This window comes from Labrus bergylta, chromosome 2, assembly GCF_963930695.1.
Source record: "Labrus bergylta chromosome 2, fLabBer1.1, whole genome shotgun sequence".
NCBI classification, from domain to species: Eukaryota; Metazoa; Chordata; class Actinopteri; order Labriformes; family Labridae; genus Labrus; species Labrus bergylta.
In genome coordinates, this window is record NC_089196.1 from 7,666,963 (window position 1) to 7,689,109 (window position 22,147).

The window sequence follows — 22,147 nt, forward strand, 5'->3', positions numbered from 1 at the left end:
CTAACATAAATAAGATAGAGTGTACAGGGAATACCCTCTTGTCTTATTTAAAAATACTTTCATCTGTCATGTCTCCTGTGGTGTCTTATTATATATATATAAAACTTTTAAATTTATGTGTTTCTTTTCTTTCTGTTTCAGGTTTAACAAAGAAAATCATCATCAGGTGAGTGTTTAATAATTACACTTTTTGTTATCATTCAACATGAATGTGTTAATATACTGTATAAATACTCTATCCTTTATGTCAGAACCCGTAACATTCACTTTTATGACACGTTCTGACTCCACTCTCACTTTCTTCCCAGAATCCTTTGCACTGACCTAGCCTAGGCTCCTGCTGGTCTCATCCCAGAATCCTTTGTGCTGACCTCGTGGAGGCTCCTGCTGATGATGAGCGTTTAAACCTCAGTCTGACACTATCCGACCTCCACAGCCACCATGAACCCCCAGGAGACGGAGCTTGGCCAGGAGGTGACGGAGGAGACTGACGCCCCTCCTCGCCATAGCCACAACAACCAAAACAGCCGTTCCCGCAACCATGACAAACGCTACAGACGCAGTGAAGCTGGAGCAGCTGCTGGCAGCAGAGTAAGAGCAGCACAGCAGCGCTGCCCACAGGAGGAGCCAGATGTGGAGCTGCAACCAGAAGCTCCTCTGCCACAGCCCCACCTGCCCATCCCCCGACCCGCAGTGGCACGGTACCGCAGACAGGGGGACAGCGAGGCGAGGCTCAGGGCGCAGCAGCAGAGACACAGACTCAGGCAACAGAGGGAGGCAGAGCGCGTTCAGCAGCGCCACACCGAGGACGAGGACCGAGATCGGGACGACTCTGTGCTTGCACGCTCAGCCAGCACTGAGAGCGGCTTCCACGCTCACACGGACCGTGCCGAGGGCGATGACAGCCTGCTAGTGATGTCACTTGATTCTGAAGGCCAACCGGAGGCCGAAGACGAGACGGGGAACTACGGGGTCCAGCTACGACCAGAAGCAGAGGGATACACTGAGAGTGCTGAGGCTGAACAGCATCATGTCAATCCACATCTTTTTAGTCCTCATCCCCGCCCACGTGACCCCATCCCTGATACCCAGAACCCCCAGAGACCAGGTGAAACCGAGGACATGATAAACACCGGTTACTCCAACTACGTGTACACACAGCCCCTCAATCCTCACGGGGGGGAGGAGGAATTCTCAGCCAATCAGAGATTAGACAGTTTGGACGCTGGGCTGGTAGAAGAGGCGTACTCGGAGCCGTACGACATTTACTCTTTCTCTGAACACGTTTACGAGGAAATCTGTGACGTAGCGTCCTCTGGTCCTCCGGCTGAAGTTGGTGCTGAGTCCCTCCAGCAGAGGAGGGCTGGCTTCCAGCTGTTTGACGGTCAGTCAGGGGACGGAGACTTCCACCAGCAGGAGGCGGTGGGATCCCGTCTGCGTCACTACGACGAGCGCTCGGACGGAGAGTCTGACAGTCCAGAGAAGGAGGCAGAGTTTGCCCCGTATCCTCGCGCTGACAGCTGTGATCAGGAGGAGGACGTCGAGCACGCTGGGGCCGAGATCAGACAGAGCGTGTGTGCTCACAGTCTGCATCACACTGTTGGAGACACCATAGAAGAAGAAACTGAGCTTCCTCCAGGAGAAGATAAAGTCCACTCTGAGACCGAAAACCACCAAGCTGTGGGACAATTAAAGCTGGGCAGGAAACTGACTGTGAGTCCCTCAGAGGAGGCGGAGTCGGCGAAGAGCAGTCAGGAGAAGAGAGACGCCATTTCTCTCGCCATCAAGGACATAAAGGAGGCCATCGAGGAGGTGAAGACCCGGACAGTCAGGTCTCCTTACACACCTGATGAACCCAAAGAGCCGGTCTGGGTGATGAGACAAGACCTGAGCCCGAGTGCAGAGTGTGACCTGCAGCCACCACCAGGGGGCGATGTGAGTACAGCAGTTACTGTCTGATCATTATTATAAATATTACAACTATAGATATCAGATATTTATAAACATATCAGTCACAAATATATAAAAAATAATAATATATTAATCAAAACTGAATTTAAGTCATGTGAGGTTTTCCTCCTCCTCCCCCGTGCCACCCTGATTTATTGATGAGGTGAGTCAGACAGGTAGAGGGTGAGACAGGTTCAATAATTCAGTGAGGGTCAGATGGCAGAGCGAAAGGAGAGTTTGAATGTTTCCATCAGATCAGACCTGCAGCCGAACAACAACCTGCAGCCTGAACTCAGGGTTTAATAACCCTTACAAAAAGGCGTTAATGTGTTCATACGGAGTACATTCATGTGTTCATACGGAGTACATTCATGTGTTCATACGGAGTACATTCATGTGTTCATACAGAGTACATTCATGTGTTCATACGGAGTACATTCATGTGTTCATACAGAGTACATTCATGTGTTCATACAGAGTACATTCATGTGTTCATACGGAGTACATTATGTGTTCATAAAGAGTACATTCATGTGTTCATACGGAGTACATTATGTGTTCATAAAGAGTACATTCATGTGTTCATACAGAGTACATTATGTGTTCATACAGAGTACATTCATGTGTTCATACGGAGTACATCATGTGTTCATAAAGAGTACATCATGTGTTCATACAGAGTACATTCATGTGTTCATACGGAGTACATTCATGTGTTCATACAGAGTACATTCATGTGTTCATACAGATTACACTATGTGTTCATACAGAGTACATTCATGTGTTCATACAGAGTACATTCATGTGTTCATAAAGAGTACATCATGTGTTCATACAGAGCACATTCATGTGTTCATAAAGAGTACATCATGTGTTCATAAAGAGTACATCATGTGTTCATACAGAGCACATTCATGTGTTCATACAGAGTACATCATGTGTTCATAAAGAGTACATCATGTGTTCATACAGAGTACATTCATGTGTTCATAAAGAGTACATCATGTGTTCATAAAGAGTACATCATGTGTTCATACAGAGCACATTCATGTGTTCATACAGAGTACATTCATGTGTTCATACAGAGTACATCATGTGTTCATAAAGAGTACATCATGTGTTCATACAGAGCACATTCATGTGTTCATACAGAGTACATTCATGTGTTCATGTGTTCATACAGAGTACATTCATGTGTTCATACAGATTACATTCACGTGTTCATACAGATTACATTCATGTGTTCATGTGTTCATACAGAGTACATTCATGTGTTCATACAGATTACATTCATGTGTTCATGTGTTCATACAGAGTACATTCATGTGTTCATACAGAGTACATTCATGTGTTCATACAGATTACATTCACGTGTTCATACAGATTACATTCATGTGTTCAAGTGTTCATACTGAGTACATCATGTGTTCATACAGATTACATTCATGTGTTCATACAGAGTACATTCATGGGTTCATTCCAAACTGCAACCTCCGGTCTTGAGAAATGAAGCCAATGCGAAAGTGTAAAATCCTGCAGTATGTCGAGTGTCTGCTTGAGGCTCCAGGAACCATGGAAGTCACGAACACATGACTGGCAAAAAAGCTGTTTTTTACAGTATAAATTAACATGTTTACAGCCTGGTACAAAAACAGAAATAGGTCTGATTAGTTATTGTCAACACTGGCACACACACACTGTACGAGGGGTGAATTAAAAAAAAAAAAAAAACGGCTTTGGTGTTATCCATAGTTAGGTGCGTAGCAGACATGATTGACAGGTGGGTGCGATGTAACGGTTGACTTAAAGTTAGGCTGAGACAGGATCTCCAGCAAGGCGGCTGCTGCTGACGAGCTTCTGGACCCCCCTTCAGTAACAGATGGGGGACGTCACTCAGGCTTCCTCCATTAATATTTACAGTCTAATTTTCATACAGAGAACATTCATATGTTCATATACAGTGCATTTAACGCATTCATATATAAAATCTAAAGTTGATATATGTATTATATTCATAATACATGAATACAGAGACATACAGAGAGTGAGTTTCACACATTCATCTCATCAGTTATTAAAGGTATAAAGTGTGTTTTCTGGTTGGTTGGTGACACAGTGAACAGATGTTCATGTATTCATGTATAGAGAGTTTATTCATATGTTCATTAATGGTGACACAGTGAACAGATGTTCATGTGTTCATGTATAGAGAGTATATTCATGTGTTCATTAATGGTGACACAGTAAACAGTTCCAGGTTGATGATGCAGAGCTGAATCCTGATACCTGAGTGTTACCTGAGCTCTCAGGTGTTGTATTTAAACAGCAACCGCCTCTCTAAACATCAGTGTACCTGCAGCAGCTACCGAGTCAGTTTGTTCAGAGAAAACATGGAGAACTTCTGGATGTATCAGGTCGAGAAGCTGGAGGAGGAACAGAGCAAACAGGAGGAGCGGCGAGAGGCAGAGGAGGAGGAGGTGTGCTCAGTTTTATAGATTAAATATGTTACCTGTGTGATGACATAGTGACAGGTGTTGTAGACATAGTTTATTACATATCTATAGTTTATGATTTAGTTGTGTATAGAGATGGTTTGGTGATATATGTTATAGAGATGTATGGGTTATCGTTTGATGTTTGATAAAATGCGTTGGACCCTGAGGTGAATTAGCTGATGGTGTTTTATATTTCAGGAATCATTTCATTGTTTCAGACGACAGGTGATGATTTTATAACGTTAACAGATTAGTATGATGCTCAGGATTTACAGCAGATCTTACAGTTAGTTTTCTGTTTGTCACAAACAGTTTTATAATAAACCTACAGAACAGCTGCCTGAGGTGAAGACGAACAAGTTTTCACACAATTTTCTGCAGTGTGAAAAACTGTAAAGATACTCTTAATGTAAAACATCCTCCATTTGTTTTCTGTCAAAGTACAACAAAAGCACATTTAAGAAAAAATGCGCTTAAAGTTAGAGATATTTCAAGTTAAAAACGGCAGTATGTTTTAAACATTGTAACACTTAACTAAGCAGTTTTTACAGTTTTGATTTGTGGAATAGCTCCTCTTTTTGGTGATTTTATAAATCCCTTTTATAGCTTTAAATTGTGAGAAGTGACTGTAAATTAAGTTAGATGGTGACATCATTGTTTTCTAAAACCTGAACAGACACATGAGCAGGTGTTTTCAAACCTGTTAGACCAGAACTGACATGGAGCAACAAAAAGGGAAAAACAGACCAATATCTGTAGTGGAAACTGATCAGAGTTTATTTATCATTAGGTCATGGACAGACCTGCCGCTCACTAACCTAAATCTGCTGTAAGACAGCGGCAGGTTAATTAATCATTTACAGGTGCAGTCGTCTATTCCTGACTCCATGCCATAGACTGTAAATATTAATGGACGTAGCCTCATTGACATCACCCATCTGTTACTGAAGGGGGCCTGGAGGCTCATTGGCAGCCGCCTCCATGCTGGAAATGCTGTCTCAGCCTAACTTTCAGTCAACCTAACGACAGGCTGAGAGCTGGAGCTGTGGCGGGTTTTAAACCTCCTGACAAACTGCTATGTCACCACCAATTGTCAATTAGGTCAGCTACGCGCCTCACTAGGATAACATGTATCATTCATAAAATCAAAACTGATGCGTCTGCCTGCGTTTGTACTAGACTTTAAACATGTTAACAGGCTTTTTTAAATGTGGTGTGTATGTGACTTCCGGGGCTCTTGGAGCCAGCCTCAAGTGGACCCTCGATGAACTGCAGGATTTTGCACTCCCATTGGCTTCATCTTTCAACACCAGAGGTTGCCTCTTGCTCCATGCATAGGCTGAACAAATACCAATGTGTGACAAATAGGACGGGTATGGTTCTCACTGACACAGATAGCAGCTAATAAGTGCTAACATGTAATACAATAATTTTATAATGTGAAAGTAGGGTTAGGGTTAGGTGAGAACAGAAAAAGGTCAGATCAGAGACAGGTGAGCAGGTGGATGTATAAGCTGATGCCTGCAGAATGTTGTGTTGTGATGTGTTTGTGCTTTCTGAGATGATTTGTTCTGATGTTTTGTCTCTGAGCTGCGGCTTGTCCTGCTGGTTTGTTAGCTCTTGTGAACAGCAGGAGACGATCACTGCTGTGCCTGGTAGACCTCGTCATGTTAAACCCATAAACCCTGACCAAATATTAAGACATGGATAATCAAGTAACGCTTAAATATAATCTTTTTAAAAATGGTATAATGATGAAGCAACAGAGCAGATTTTTTTTTTAAACTCAACCAAGCAAGGACCTTAAAGTGTCTGAGAGCAATTCAGTCATGACAGAAACTGAAAAGAAAATTAATATAAATATTAACCCAGATGATTTTAAATCAGATGAGGAGATAGATGATTGTTTTAATTATTTTCTTCAGAGGTTTAAAAATCACATATTTAACTTGTTTTAGACAAGTTTAAATAAGTCTTATAGCTCCCCAAAACATGTCTGTGAAGTTTCTTGTTATAAATCCACTCGGATCCTGTATTTGATCATGTCTTTAAACCCCTCTATTTCAGCCCTGCTCAGAACAGGCTGTTTCTGTGTCTGTACCTTTAAATACAAATGAGCTGTGTGTGACCACGCCCCTCTGGGAGGCCTTGGGTGGCTGGAGCTTTTTGCTCCATGCCTGATTGTTTACAGTGAGAATGCAGGCTCAGAGGGCAGAACAAACACCTAGCTGTGGGAGTGTCAACCAACTGGGGGATGGGTTACTGCCCTTTGTGATGTCACAAAGTATTTTGCACAATATGTGACCTTTAATACAAATGATTTTGATGAAATGAAGTCGATGAGTTAAGAATGATAAAACTGTCTCCACATGTCAGAAAGATACTAAAACCAACAGGAGTGGTTAATGAAGCTGTTTGAACTTGTTTTTTTTACACATGGACATGTTCATTTATTGTTTTTAGATTTATTTTCTGCTTTAAAAGATTTTAACTGCTCTCATACTTCAACCTGTTTCCTGACTTTTGGTGGACGTAAGACTGATCTCAGAATGTGACGTAAAACAGAGACACAGAGCTGTGTCCTCTCACTTGTTTTATACATTTTATACCCTGAGGTTCCTAATGAGGAAGACATATTGTGAAATTTGCAGATAGCACAGTCACAGTCAGCTAACATTCAGTGAAAACACAGAAGCTGTCTGTGAGAGTCACCAGCGTGGCCTCAAACTAAACTGTGTGGTTGTTGTAAATGAACATACTGTTCTTCAGCTGCAGTCCATCCTCACCTTTGGCTTCATCTCCTGGTTTAATGACCTTTTATTCAGAGACAGAAACAGGCTACACCGGATCATTAAAGTTGCCTGTAAAATCACTGGTGTTAAATTAGCCGACCTGTCTCAAACCTTTAGAGTAACATCCAAGATCTCTCAGTGTCCTCGACCTCTTCGAGTTTGAGCTCCTCCCTGTCGAGGAAATTTGGATAAACTTGACTTCACTCATGAAAGATTCAGGAGACTCAGACGACTTAAGTTGAGGATGTTTATATATGACTCACGAGGAGAAATGACATTGTCTTGCCAAGCCAGTTCTGTCAGACCGTCCCATAGGCTTCGTATTTATCCAACAGGAGGTTCAGGTTACCGACGGTAGTAGAAATACTCCCATCTCTCAAGAACACAACAAGATGACTGATGATGGTTTACTTTCTCTTTTAACATGTACTTCATTTCTATTTGCCTGTGTTTTCTATTTTTTATGGTTTTATCTGTCTGCAAATTAACTTATCCTCTGAGAAGTTGAAGTAGAAGTGTAAACACGCAGGAGGAGAGGAGCAAAAAGCAGGCAGTAACAGGCAGACAGGTGTAACACAAGGATTTGTTACCTTTATAAAAAACCTTCTGACAGGACGGCAGGTCAAAGTAAGAAAACAGGGGAAGTGCAAACAGACGAGATGAAGCATAACTACAAGGCTCAGTGAGTGCGATAGATGTGTGCAGTGAAGACAGGTGAGCGAAGACTTTCAGGTAACTGCAGGGTAAGAATAATAATAATATGAAAGCACATCTTTGAAGTGTTCAGACTCTTCAGTTCCAAAGATCAGTTTGTGCTCTGAAACATGTGATGTTCTGAAGCTATTGTTATGATCTGTAATACTGATCACTTCATGTGCTATCTAAAGAGGATTCACAGATTGTTTGGTGCTCCTTCTCGTCCTCCTTCAGTCTCCTCGTTCGGGCTCCCCGTCTCCTCCAGGAGCCGAGTCTTCCAGCCTCCACTTGCTGCAGGACCACACCTTTGACTCCTCCCCCTCCACTACTGAGGTCAGAGTTCAATCGATTCTAACAGATTCTATTATTCTAAACAGATTGTTTTATTCTAACTTGATTACATTATTGTTAACACATTATGTTGTTATGAACATTTGTTTATAATGTGTTCTGTCTTTTTTTTTTTTTTACATCAACATGAACCTGTATGCTTATATTTATTTTTCTGTTTATGTTTAGTCCAGGAGAAGTCTGGCCTCCTTCCCCACATATGTAGAAGGTAAGAGCGCCCTCCTCTGCACAGGAGGTTTAAAAACATGGCAGCTATTTTAATCAATGACTGTTAGAATGACTGATAACATGATGTGTAACCTGGTGAGATTAATTAGTTTAAATCACAGATTTATAGAAAGGAATGACAAAGTGTTTGTGTGTAAGGGGGGTTAATTATAACACATTGACACTGAGCCCCCTGCCCTTCAGTCCCAGGTCCATGTGACCCTGAGGACCTGATCGATGGGATCATCTTTGCTGCGAACTACCTCGGCTCCACCCAGCTGCTGTCGGACAAAACGCCTTCCAAAAACGTACGAATGATGCAGGCGCAGGAGGCCGTCAGCAAGATAAAGGTTTATATTATTATTTTTTTTATTATTATTATTATTATTATTTATTGTTTTTTACTTTATGTGTTGTAACAACTTTCTTTTCATAAAAAAGGTTTAAATCCTCAGAGTTGACCTCGGAGCCAATTATAGTAATAGTCATTAAATGGAAGTGAATTATTATACAATAAGTAAACAAACAGAGTGATGATGGAGTCTGAACAAGTCTAAACAAGCATTTAAAACAACAGAGACCTCTTCTGGTGGAATAGGGTTACTGCAGATTCATTGAGTTCATGAGCTCCATGGTGTCAGTAGACTCCATCAGTGATTATTTTATGAACATTGTAATATAATTAATACGACCTGACAGCAGACTTAATCTGTTTTCAGCTTAGATTTAGGATTGTTGTATCAGCATATTTTACCTGTGAACATAGTTCAGGTGTGATAGAACAACCTGTGATCTGTCCGAGCTCTAACTCTTCTTCTCTCTCTTTTTTTCCTGCAGACGGCCCAAAAAGTTGCACAAAACAGGAAGAAGGTGAAGTACCTTTCTACCTGTCTCCTCCTCCTCCTCCTCCTCTCTGTTTGTGAACAGCTGTTTTTCTCCTTTTGTCTTTAGAGAGAGACAGTGTGTTTACATGCTTAGTTAAATGGAGCTATAGTATCATATGCACTATCAAGCTTTAGATTTATTACTCAATTTAATTGGACTACTGTCCTTGTCCCAGTACACAAGCATCGGGGGAGAATCTGTTTATCAAAAGAAGTATGTCTGACTCGTCTACAGTTGAGTACAGTACCCCTTTCAGCTAGTTACTATTGGACCGTCTTCCTGCTGACCTATCACGTACCAAACAATCGACAGTGGTCATTCCTCATTTTTCTTCGATCCATATCCTCTAACATGTTGACCTCCTCCTGCGGACTCAACATGTCCTGTGTACCTTTGTCTGTTTCTCTCTCCAACAACTCTCCATTTTGATACCTTCGTTGTGTTTTCTTACCGGCAAAGCCCAGCGTGGGAACTGTGGAGCATGCTCAGAATGTCTAGTCCAGTTTGGATCTGATTGAAATGTAATCATGTAAGAGTAAATAGGTGTGATAGCCTGACTTGGAGAAAGTCCACATAGAATGACATCATATAAATTTACTGACTGTGTGTGTGCGTGTGTGTGCGTGTGTGTGTGTGTGTGCGTGTGTGTGTGTGTGTGTGTGTGTGTGTGTGTGTGTGTGTGTGTGTGTGTGTGTGTGTGTGTGTGTGTGTGTGTGTGCGTGCGTGCGTGCGTGCGTGCGTGCGTGCGTGCGTGTGTGTGCAGGCCCCTGAAGGTGAGCCTCAGCCAATGACAGAGGTGGATCTGTTCATCTCCACACAGAGAATCAAAGTGCTGAACGCCGACACACAGGTGATACACAAAAAACACACTGTTACACAACACAACACATGAAGTACTTTAATCAGCCTCATCACTTTTATTTCAGCAGTTTATTAATCATTAAAGCTTCTCGTTGGTCTGGAGGGACCTGTGAGAAATTAAGCAACTCATCTCTGAGATATTGAAACAGAACAAACATCAGATTATAATCCAGACTGATAATCTGCTAAATGATTCACAGAAGCGATTATAACACAGTTAATGGAGTTAAATGGATGTTGGCTGTGTTGTTTTGTTTGCTCAGTTTGTTCCTCAGATTTCTATAAACTCTGCTGTGTTTATATTATATTTATGTTTCTCTGCTCACCAGGACACCATGATGGATCATCCTCTGAGGACCATCTCCTACATTGCTGACATCGGGAACGTGGTGGTTCTCATGGCTCGCCGCAGGATGCCCCGCGCAGACTCCCAGGAGCACCTGGAGGCCTCCGACCCGGGTCAGGACAGCAAGCGGCAGTACAAGATGATCTGTCATGTGTTCGAGTCCGAGGATGTGAGTCCAACTTTTTAAATCTTTATAGATATATTTATTACAAAGACTATGGTATATGCATTGTATAAAACTACTGCGTATATCTCTCTCTATATATATAGACAATACAAATTTATACTGTTTATAAAAACACTGACTGATAAGATATAGACAATTTCAAATATATACTATGATAGATGGACTGATTAAAATTATATAGAATATACTGTACATAGAAAGACTTTCTATAAAAAATTGACATTTGTATACTGTAAATGAATACATACAGACTGTTCAAAATATAGACAGTTATATTAATGAACTGTATACAAATATAAAGACTGTATAAAAAAGTATATAGCTAATCTTATATATAGACTGTATATAAGTATATAGTGTTCAACATTAAGATCATGTCTTTGGACTATGGGTGGACCCATGCATGCCCAGGGAGAACATGCAAACTCCACACACAGTGGCTCCTGTCCGACGGGGGCTTGCTCACTGTGAGGCAACAACGCTAACCACTGCAGCAATAAAAATGAATAACAACATTTTAAAATAAAACAATCATATAATAATAAACAATAAAAACACAAATGTATCAGCTTATCAATCAAATATACAATTAAAACCAATACAAACAAAATGGGAAAAGAAAATTACAACCTAATGGAAAGTCACTAATCAATCGATCAATCTTTATTTGTATAGCACCAATTAATAACAAATGTCAGCTCAAGACACTTTACAAAAGAGAATATAAAAGGCCTTACTCTTTGTTGTATTATTTACTATTACCCAACATTAAACCAAATGTTCGACTTTTTCATCCAGTAGATGTCACCCTTGTGAACCAGCATTAAACCAAAACAAACTGCTGTATGGCGACATCTCTCCTCCTGCAGAGCACCTCCAATCCCCATCCACTCAAGTTGAGTGAAAACGAAGCAACGTTTAGCAAAGTTACAGCGGCAACGGAAAATTGCCTGTTAAGAGGCAGAAACCTCGAGCAGAACCAGACTCATGTTGAACAGACATTTGCTACTGTGTTGAGCTTGAAAAGTGGGATAGATGGAGATGCAGGAAGAAGGAGATGGATAGAGAGAAACAGAACAGCAACAACAATGAATAAGATAGATTTATAGCTACAATGTCAGTAATAATGGTAAGAGTAAAGGTAGTATGAGCAGTAACAGCTTAGTATGATAAAAGACTGACATTAGAAACTGTAATGATGATGAAACAGGGAGGACTGATAATGTTAATTATAGGCATTGAAGTTGAGCAGCTTTAAGATTCACTGTAATATTTATAATAATGATGATAGCTGTAAGGCTGATATTAATCGATGTAGCAGCCGGCCATCCACACAAACGATTAAGAAGAACCTACGAGACAAGGGAGCTTAGGAGCTCCCAGTAAGATATATGGGTAGTAACTTAAATGGTACATTAAGATTTGCAGATAGTCATATGCAGTAATAAAATGTAAATGCAAACAGATAGAGAAAGAGGGAGAGACATGAGCTCAAGGTGCCAGTGTCTCCTTACAGGCTAAGCCTATCACAGCCTATCTAGGAGCTGGTCCATAACTGTGCCAGCCCTAACTATAAGCTTTATCAAAAGGAAAGTTCTAAGCCTACTCTTAAAAGTACAGAGAGTCTCTGCTGGACCCTGACTGGTAGATGATTGGGGGGGTCAGGTAACTGAAGGCTCCACCTCCCATAGTACATTTAGAGACTGTAGGTACCACGAGCAGGCCTGCATTCTGGGAGCGTAATGTTATCAAAGAGTAATACAACACTATTAGCTCTTCAAGATAAGATGGTGCCTGGCCATTAAGAGCTGTGTAAGTGAGATGAAGGATTTTAAATTATATTCTAGGTAGCCAGTGCAGAGAGGCCTATACAGGAGTAATGTGATCTATTTTCCTAGTTCTAGTCAATACACGAGCCACGGCATTTTTGACCAGCTGAAGAGTGTTTAGAGACTTACCAGGACAGCCTGATAAAATAATTACAATAATCCAACCTGGAGGTAACAAATACATGGACAAATAGAACTTGGACGATGTCACCATCAAGAACAGTTATATCATTAGGAAAAAGTCTCTCTGAGGTTTTTGGGGCCATACAGAATAACTTCAGTCTTGTCTTACTTAAAGGCTTAGTATGCGATTTTTTTGATACAGTAGATGTCGCCCTTGAGCACCAGCATGAAACAATAACAATGAAAATTTATGGAGTCTTTCCTCATAATATAACCCAGAGGAAGCATACATAATGTGAAGCGAATCGGTCCAAGTACTGAACCTTGTGGAACTCCATCACTAACTTTGCTGTGCAATTTAGGACTCATTAACATGTACTAACTGAGATCGATCTGATCAGGATTTCAACCAACTTAAAGCAGTTCCTGTATTGCCAAGTAATTGTTCTAGTCTCTGTAATAGGATGTGACGGTCAAAGATCTAACATGACGAGCACAGAAATAAGTCCCATCTGAGACTCATCGATCATTTGTAACTTTTACCAGTGCAGTCTCAGTACTGCAGTGGGCTTGAAATCCTCACTGAAAATCCTCAGATAAAGTGTTGTAATGGAGAAAGTCACATAACTGACTAGCCACCACTTCTTCCAGATAAACAAAAAAAAAAAAAAAAGGTCCTATTACAGATCCCTGTGGTACTCCACATGTTATATCAACAATGCTTAAAGCTCAACTATTAATTATTACATACTGTTCACTTTAACTTATATAACTGGTAAACCATTTCAGAGTGTCACCTTGAAAACCTTATTGTTATCATAATTTAGCAAAAAGATTATTGTTATTGACAACTTCTCTTGGTTAATGTTAATCAAGAAAATAATGTGTATATTATTTATAATTTAATAATAATTATCTAATCTTTAATAGACTGTTTATTGACACATTTAGATTAAATGTATTTGATGTGTATATTCTTATACATATACATTATTTCATGAGAAGCCATCGATGTTGTTGATGATGATGATGATGCTGAAGAAAAAAAAGGAAAATAAAAATTGTCCTCTGCCTCTGTGCACTGCCCGTCAGCACAGAGGGTGGGACATGCTCATCCATTCACATCGACACAATGATGGAAGAGGCTGCTATGTAAAGTACCCATGTAGTAATCACATTCACACAATTATAAAACAATATATTTATGTATTTCCCCCCTCAGGCCCAGCTGATTGCTCAGTCCATTGGGCAGGCATTCAGCGTGGCGTACCAGGAGTTCTTACGAGCTAACGGTATAAACCCGGAGGACCTGAGCCAAAAGGAGTACAGCGACTTGCTCAACACTCAGGACATGTACAACGACGACCTGGTCCACTTCTCGAAGTCTGAGAACTGCAAAGATGTGAGTACAGAAAAATCCAAACACTTATTCTTTGATTTGAATTTGTTTGTGAATTAAAACTTAACTCATAAACTCATTAATGATGTTTAATCTACTACAGCTGCTCGACCAAAAAGTGTCAATCACAACAGCAATGGTACATCAAATAAATAATCATAAAACCAAACTAAAAAATGTAATGTTAAATATTTTTCTGTTATGATGACAACGCTATAAAATGTGTGTTGTTTTTTAAATATCTTCATTATAATTGTTTAGATTAAAGACGTTCTGACCGTGTTGTTTCTGTCAGTCTTCATTATATTTAGATGCTTTTGTTTCTTCTGTCCATCTGTTTAAACATTTTAAAGATTTTTTAGAATAGTTTCTGTCTGTGTGTTGTCTCAGACAGTTTTATTATATTTAAAATGTTGTGGAGTATTTCTGTTTGTTTTCTTATTGGCTGACCTGCTGTGACCTCAGGTGCTCATAGAGAAAGGTAAGGGGGAGATCCTGGGTGTGGTCATCGTGGAGAGTGGGTGGGGCTCCATCCTGCCCACCGTCATCATTGCCAGCATGATGCATGCTGGTCCGGCAGAGAGGTCTGGCAGACTAAACATTGGAGACCAGATCATGTCCATCAATGGGACCAGTCTGGTGGGACTTCCTCTGTCCACCTGCCAGAGCATCATCAAGGTGTGTCTTCATTTTTGATAACAGACATTACAGGTTTATGGTTCAGGGAGCAGAGGGAAGACTTCTCAAATTCTCTCTGCAGGGTCTGAAGAACCAGGCTCGCATCAAACTGAACATTGTCAGATGTCCCCCGGTGACCACCGTACTCATCAGACGGCCTGACCTCCGCTACCAGCTGGGCTTTAGCGTGCAGAACGGCATTGTGGGTAGTTTTGTAATTCTGTTTCTTGGTAGAATTGGATTTTCAGATTTGCTGTTCTATTCATCATGAGAACAAATGCTCTTTTTTATCATCAGATCTGTAGCCTGATGCGGGGGGGCATTGCTGAGCGGGGCGGGGTCAGAGTTGGTCACCGAATCATCGAGATCAACAGCCAGAGCGTAGTGGCCACACCCCACGAAAAGATCGTCCACATCCTGTCTAACGCTGTGGGAGAGGTGAGAGGTCACTCAGCGCACATATGTAGCTAGTTTTCACATGCTCAATAAAATACTTAATTTCCATTGTTCTCTGAATTAACCCTTTGTTGTTTCTGCGTCAGATCCACATGAAGACAATGCCTGCGGCCATGTACCGCCTGCTGACAGCTCAGGAGCAGCCTGTTTACATTTGAAAGGACAGAGTCCCCAATGTTGGTTGCAATGTTGTGTTCTGCAGCCTCGTCTTCATCATAACAACACAAATGTTTGATCTGTTACTGTGTTTAAAGGTAAAATGAGTAACAGAGGGTTTACACCTGAATCACCTGTTCTCTGCTGGAATTTGTATCTGAACATGTGTCAGTCTTAAAACACGTCCGCTCTTCTGAAGTGTCTTTAATGTTCCGATTGGGAAACTCACACAGTTTCTGTCATTGTTAAATAAGAGAAAGCAGAAGTTAGAAACCTTATTTTTATGAGCTTGGCACTTAACCCTGATTGTTGACTATAAGGCAGCCTGCACAGCAAGTCCTGACCTTCACAGCCTGACGCTGCTTTCTGCCATGCTGCTATCTCACTGTCAGACCTCTGCCTGTTTGATGTGCTTTTATTTCCTCCTGTTGTGGAAACATGTAATGAGACCAGCCTGCTTTCACTCTCACATCCCCATCCTAATTACAGTACAAATATTTTACTTTAATTTTAAATTTATAAACCCTGTACAAATGTGTTACTTTACTTAAATGTTACAAAATACTTTATTATGTGTCACTTTAATGGAACACACTGAAACACTGTACAGCGGTGTACTCTGCACGTCACAGACAAACTGAATCTTTTTCATACTTCCTCACATTCCATGTCTGCTGCTTTGTTTGATCTCAGCATTAAAGGTTTGATATTTCATACGCAGAGCTCTCACACTCGGCTGTATCCCCAACGGTGATAATACACAAAACAGGTGAAGTAGCTTCACTAGCTACATGATTTAAAACATCAATCTTACACTATGTAATAAACAACACATCAACACCAACACATCAAACTAACACCATGTAACAACACATCAATCTAACACAATGTAACAACACATCAATCTAACACTATATAACAACACATCCAACTAACACCATGTAAAAACACATCAATCTAACACCATGTAACAACACATCAAACTAACACCATGTAACAACACATCAATCTAACACCATGTAACAACACATCAATCTAACACCATGTAACAACACATCAATCTAACACCATGTAACAACACATCAATCTAACACTATGTAACAACATATCAATCTAACACCATGTAACAACACATAAATCTAACACTATGTAACTATGTAACAACACATCAATCTAACACTATGTAACAACACATCAATCTAACACCATGTAACAACACATCAATCTAACACCACGTAACAACACATCAAACTAACACCATGTAACAACACATCAATCTAACACCATGTAACAACACATCAAACTAACACAATGTAACAACACATCAAACTACCACCATGTAACAATACATCAATCTAACACTATGTAACAACACATCAACACGTCAATCTAACACCATGTATGTAACAACACATCAATCTAACACTATGTAACAACAGATCAATCTAACACTATGTAACAACACATCAATCTAACACTATGTAACAACACATCAATCTAACACTATGTAACAACACATCAATCTAATACCATGTAACAACACATCAAACTAACACCATGTAACAACACATCAAACTACCGCCATGTAACAACACATCAATCTAACACTATGTAACAACACATCAATCTAACACCATGTAACAAAACACATCAATCTAACACCATGTAACAACACATCAAACTATCAAACTAACACCATGTAACAACACATCAATCTAACACTATGTAACAACACATCAATCTAACACCATGTAACAAAACACATCAATCTAACACCATGTAACAACACATCAAACTATCAAACTAACACCATGTAACAACACATCAATCTAACACTATGTAACAACACATCAATCTAACACCATGACAAAAACTTACAAAAAAAGTGAATGACTGTTTTTACTTTTAGTAAAATTGTTTACTGCAGATATTTCCCAACAAAATCCTTCTAGTCTGGTTAAAGTGTATGTATTTAAAACCATGGAAGGCTTTTAATGTGAAAGGTTAACTGTATAAAACAGGTTGTCTGAGAGAAAAAAAAACCTCTTAACGGAAAACAACAAACTAATCTATCCAGCTGCAGTTCTCAAAACTGATCATCAAAGTTAGAATACATATTTTCATTTTTAGTAAAAGTTACACATTTACATGAATCACCAAAGAGCGTTTTATTATTCTTGATACTCATGTAGCATCTTTTACTCACCAAATCTGACTGAATGACTGAAAGTTTCATCATGTGTTTAGTGAAATGTCTTAATGTCCACATTGTTTGATGTGTTTTAATTCACTCATAAATAATGAGTCATGTAGGCATTATGATAAGTGAGAAAGGTTAGAGAGGAGGACATCTTTAACATGCTTAATGTTTAATGTTCTCTCTTGATGAAGTCAAAATACCTGACCACGTGTCCATTATCAGGGTTCAAGGACAGCCTGGAGCCTGCAGTCCAAACCTCATAGGGGACACCTCATTGGGCATTATTCTGCTAATACCATGGTCACTTTTACAAAAGAAAAACAATAATCACTTTTAATCAATTGCATTTTTTAATAATATATCTTTATGTACTTTAATCCAATGGAAACATTTTCCACTCCAGTAAATAAAACACCTCAGCTCACTTTACTCTGAAAAAGCTAACGCAATGCTAGCACTTCAATGAGAGTCAATAACAGTGTGTAAAGTTGACATACAGTAAATATAATATGGCAGTATGTTTAAGAACAAGATTAGCTAGCTAACCAGCTAATACCTCATCATCCCCAAATCAACATGACAATTTTTACCAACAAATGGTTCGCCATGTTTACTGTTTATTAGTCAGAAGCAAGGAGCTGAATGGTCGGCCATGTTTATTGTGATCTGACTGAAGCAGAGATCTGAATGGTCGGCCATGTTTATTGTGGTCAACCTGAAGCAGAGAGCTGAATGGTCGGCCATGTTTATTGTGGTCAACCTGAAGCAGAGAGCTGAATGGTCGGCCATATTTATTGTGATCTGACTGAAGCAGAGATCTGAATGGTCGGCCATGTTTACTGTTGTCAGACTTAAGCAGAGAGCTGAATGGTCGGCCATGTTTATTGTGATCTGACTGAAGCAGAGAACTGAATGGTCGGCCATGTTTATTGTGGTCAACCTGAAGCAGAGAGCTGAATGGTCGGCCATGTTTATTGTGATCTGACTGAAGCAGAGAACTGAATGGTCGGCCATGTTTATTGTGATCTGACTGAAGCAGAGAGCTGAATGGTCGGCCATGTTTATTGTGATCTGACTGAAGCAGAGAGCTGAATGGTCGGCCATGTTTATTGTGGTCAACCTGAAGCAGAGCGCTGAATGGTCGGCCATGTTTATTGTGATCAGACTGAAGCAGAGAGTTGAATGGTCGGCCATGTTTATTGTGGTCAACCTGAAGCAGAGCGCTAAATGGTCGGCCATGTTTATTGTGATCAGACTGAAGCAGAGAGCTGAATGGTAAACGGTAAGTGAGATGATGCTGATGTGATCTACAGTATAAGGTCAGATGGGCAGTGTACTTCCTGCAGTTTGTTTGTAACAGCGCCCCCTGCATTGTCCCTTTCTTTTCTGTCTCCCTGTTTCTATTTTAGATTTGCATAACAAGTACTTCAAATTAGAACGGCTAACTGAAAGTTTCACTGTCGCCATTGAAAGGAAATATTCTACACCCTGCAGCCAATCAAAATAGAGCATTGACTAAGACCATGGTATAAGTTATAATGAAGGTTTGACTTGAATGTCAGCTTCACTGCAGATCAGTTAGTTTAACACTAAAGGAATCATTTCAAGAAATTGTGTTTGTCATTCTTATGTTTTGGAGTAGTTAGAAACTATTATATATTCATACACATAAAAACGGTATGTTAAAGCTTAAATGGTGCTTATCTTAAGACTGGATGTAATAGGGCGACATGTCTGTAGTGTTTTGTTCTGTATGTTTAATTTTCTGAATGTTCTCTTTATCAATATCTGCCTTTTTCAAAGTGCTTTTTTTAATTTTCTTTTTCAGCAGATTCAGTTTTTTAAAATGTGAAACAGGTGTAAATTTATTGTTGTCAGGCTGACTGTTGTTGAGTCAGTGTGTGCCTCCAGTAAACATTTGTTAAAACTCTGACACTCTGCTGAGGAAATTACTGATTTTCTGATGTTTATAACATATCATTCTTGTCCCATGTTTTATTTAATTATACAGTAAAAGAAAAGGTTTCTTTAATTCTGCTCTCTTGTGAAGCTCAAACATCTCAAATATCTTAAATGTTAACTAAAACACATGTAAGCACCTGTTAAACTGGTATATTATTATTATTATGCCTGTGTATGTCTTCATTATGAAGCTGTTATTTTATTTCATATTGTTCACGTTGAAGGACTGTTCATTGTTTACACCTCTCTGGTTTCAAAGCTAAGACATGTATATTTAAATATCTTTTATATTCTCTGTTTACATGAAGCTCATCTCGGCCTTACTGAGCATGCTCCATGTATGGTTGTGTGAGTGGGCGTGTGTGTGTGTGTGTGTGTGTGTGTACTTATGTTGGATATATAATCTCCACATATATAATATGACATATAAACTGTAAAGTATATTCATGTAAAGGTCTGTGTAGAGAAACATGTTTAAAGGTGAATGTAGGAAACTGTGTAAAATACCTTTCATGTATATAAAGAGCACAGATTATTTAAAGTGTGAGTGTGAGTGTGAGTGTGGGCACGTGTGTTTGTGTGATTTCTCCCTCTGCGTGGTCTGTCAGGCTCTGTAAGCTAACCTGACAGAACGAAGCAAACCGCTGCAGACTGCAGTTTAGCTTACAGAGTTAATAAGTGCACTCATTCTGAATGTAACATTAACTTAAAAAAAGAAAAACTATAAACTGTTTCTGTATAGCAGCAGCAATGTTTTTTATTTGCAAGCTTTTCCTGTGCCGTTCTGTTGGAGCAATGCTCGTGTAGCAGAGCAACATGTTTGTTACTGTATTTACAACAATAAAGGACTGAAATAGCAACTCCCCATGGGATTTGGTTTTCTTCATATAAATGTTGTTTCTACCTCACATGATCCAGGTCTCTTTATATCGGAGAATTGGATCGCCAATGAAAAAACACGGTTAGGAGTTGCCAGGGCCGCTGATGGAGGACAAGGAGGGGCTTTCTCATGCTGAGCTGAACCAGCACCTGAATCCAGTCCGACTCGACCCCCTTCTCTGGACCTGGTGGCTTGAATCACTCAGCAGGGATGGATGGCCAATGTCACTCAGCAGGAACACGGAACGAAGGTGCTCAGAGGGATTAAGGGCAAAGGGCCCGCTACTGGGACTGTGGGCAGAGTGAGCTATACAGGAACTGGGGCACTGAGGAGTCAGGAGGCTGAGAGAATGAGGCACAGGGAGGCTGAGGCATGTGCTTGTAGATGGGCTGCTGGAATTTAGGCCTGGTCTGAGTGCACTGGTCCCTGGAAATGTGGCAATTCAAATTCCAACGGGATTGATTCAAATCAGCCAACTTCACCTCACTTAATTGGAAGCCATCCTAAAAAGGGTCTGTATGTCATTTTAGAAATGAAACGGTTCTGCTGGGTCCATTCTGGTCAGTCTGTACCGTATCAGGTTTTGAACATTAAACAAAGAGGAGGTCCAGACTTGCAGACTATTATATTTATTAAATATCACAATTAAGACTAAACAAAGCTTGTACCCTGGCTATCATGTGTGGCAGTGCTTGATTATGGTTAAGTAAGGCTTATTCAGAGCATTAATAAAATGTTAATAATGGTTAAGTAATGCTTATTCAGAGCATTAATAAATTATTAATTATGGTTTAGTAAGGCTTATTCAGAGCATTAATAAATGGTTGAGTATGGTTTAGTAAGGCTTATTCAGAGCATTAATAAATGGTTGAGTATGGTTTAGTAGGGCTTATTCAGAGCATTAATAAATGGTTAATTATGGTTTAGTAAGGCTTATTCAGAGCATTAGTAAATGGTTAATTATGGTTTAGTAAGGCTTATTCAAAGCATTAATAAATGGTTAATCATGGTTTAGTAATGCTTATATAACATCAACAATAATGATAGGTTAGGCTGTAAGTTAAGAACGTCTACATGAAGATAAAGGAACAATCTAAGGTCATGAAGACCATGGTGTGGTCCACTGATCTCAACCTTTACCAAAAATAAGTCACCAGTTGGAGGAATGACAAGTAAGTGAACAATTATTAACCTTAAAACAAACACTTTTGTCTTAATGACATGACTTAGCTGTGAACCTCGAGACATATTAATAGTAATATTAGTTAATAGGGTTAATTAACATGTAAACCCTTAATTAATGTTAACAAGAGACATCTGTTAAGGGTTTCTTAATGTTCATTATTGTATGAATTTTCTGTTAATTAAGGCTTATTACTGCATTAACTAATGTTAATAGGATCCTTAATAAGGATTAAATAATGTATTAATTGATAACATAGTTAACATGAACACCCTTAATAAATTATTACTAGACAGATTAGTTAACTGTTAGTAACCATTGCTTAATAATGCCTTTACTAATGTTAATAAATGTACCCTTATTGTAAAGTGTTACTGTGATGTGTTTATCAGGGATTCGTTTGTGCTGGTTAACCAGCTGTCAGATCTCTCCAAGTGGATCATTGTTTGCATGTTCCGCTGTTTTTATCTAACGGGGTGCTAGAGTAGCTCTGCACGTTCTGTATGTTTAA

General features: G+C 39.7%; 1 protein-coding gene across 1 annotated transcript in view; it reads left to right on the forward strand.

Moving 5' to 3' along the window:
• The window catches only part of apba1a (amyloid beta (A4) precursor protein-binding, family A, member 1a), a 28,255-nt gene extending 7,813 nt beyond the window's left edge, over positions 1 to 20,442 (forward strand). Inside the window, exons 2-14 of the mRNA XM_020631084.3 lie at positions 142 to 166; positions 309 to 1,935; positions 8,168 to 8,266; positions 8,453 to 8,492; positions 8,696 to 8,841; positions 9,329 to 9,361; positions 10,140 to 10,226; positions 10,567 to 10,752; positions 13,945 to 14,124; positions 14,587 to 14,799; positions 14,882 to 15,001; positions 15,097 to 15,237; positions 15,342 to 20,442. Of these exons, the coding sequence (XP_020486740.1) occupies positions 442 to 1,935; positions 8,168 to 8,266; positions 8,453 to 8,492; positions 8,696 to 8,841; positions 9,329 to 9,361; positions 10,140 to 10,226; positions 10,567 to 10,752; positions 13,945 to 14,124; positions 14,587 to 14,799; positions 14,882 to 15,001; positions 15,097 to 15,237; positions 15,342 to 15,413 (2,811 nt within the window). The 5' untranslated portion in view covers positions 142 to 166; positions 309 to 441 and the 3' untranslated portion in view covers positions 15,414 to 20,442. The remainder of the gene's footprint in view (positions 1 to 141; positions 167 to 308; positions 1,936 to 8,167; positions 8,267 to 8,452; positions 8,493 to 8,695; positions 8,842 to 9,328; positions 9,362 to 10,139; positions 10,227 to 10,566; positions 10,753 to 13,944; positions 14,125 to 14,586; positions 14,800 to 14,881; positions 15,002 to 15,096; positions 15,238 to 15,341) is intronic.
• The last annotated feature ends 1,705 nt before the right edge of the window (positions 20,443 to 22,147 follow it).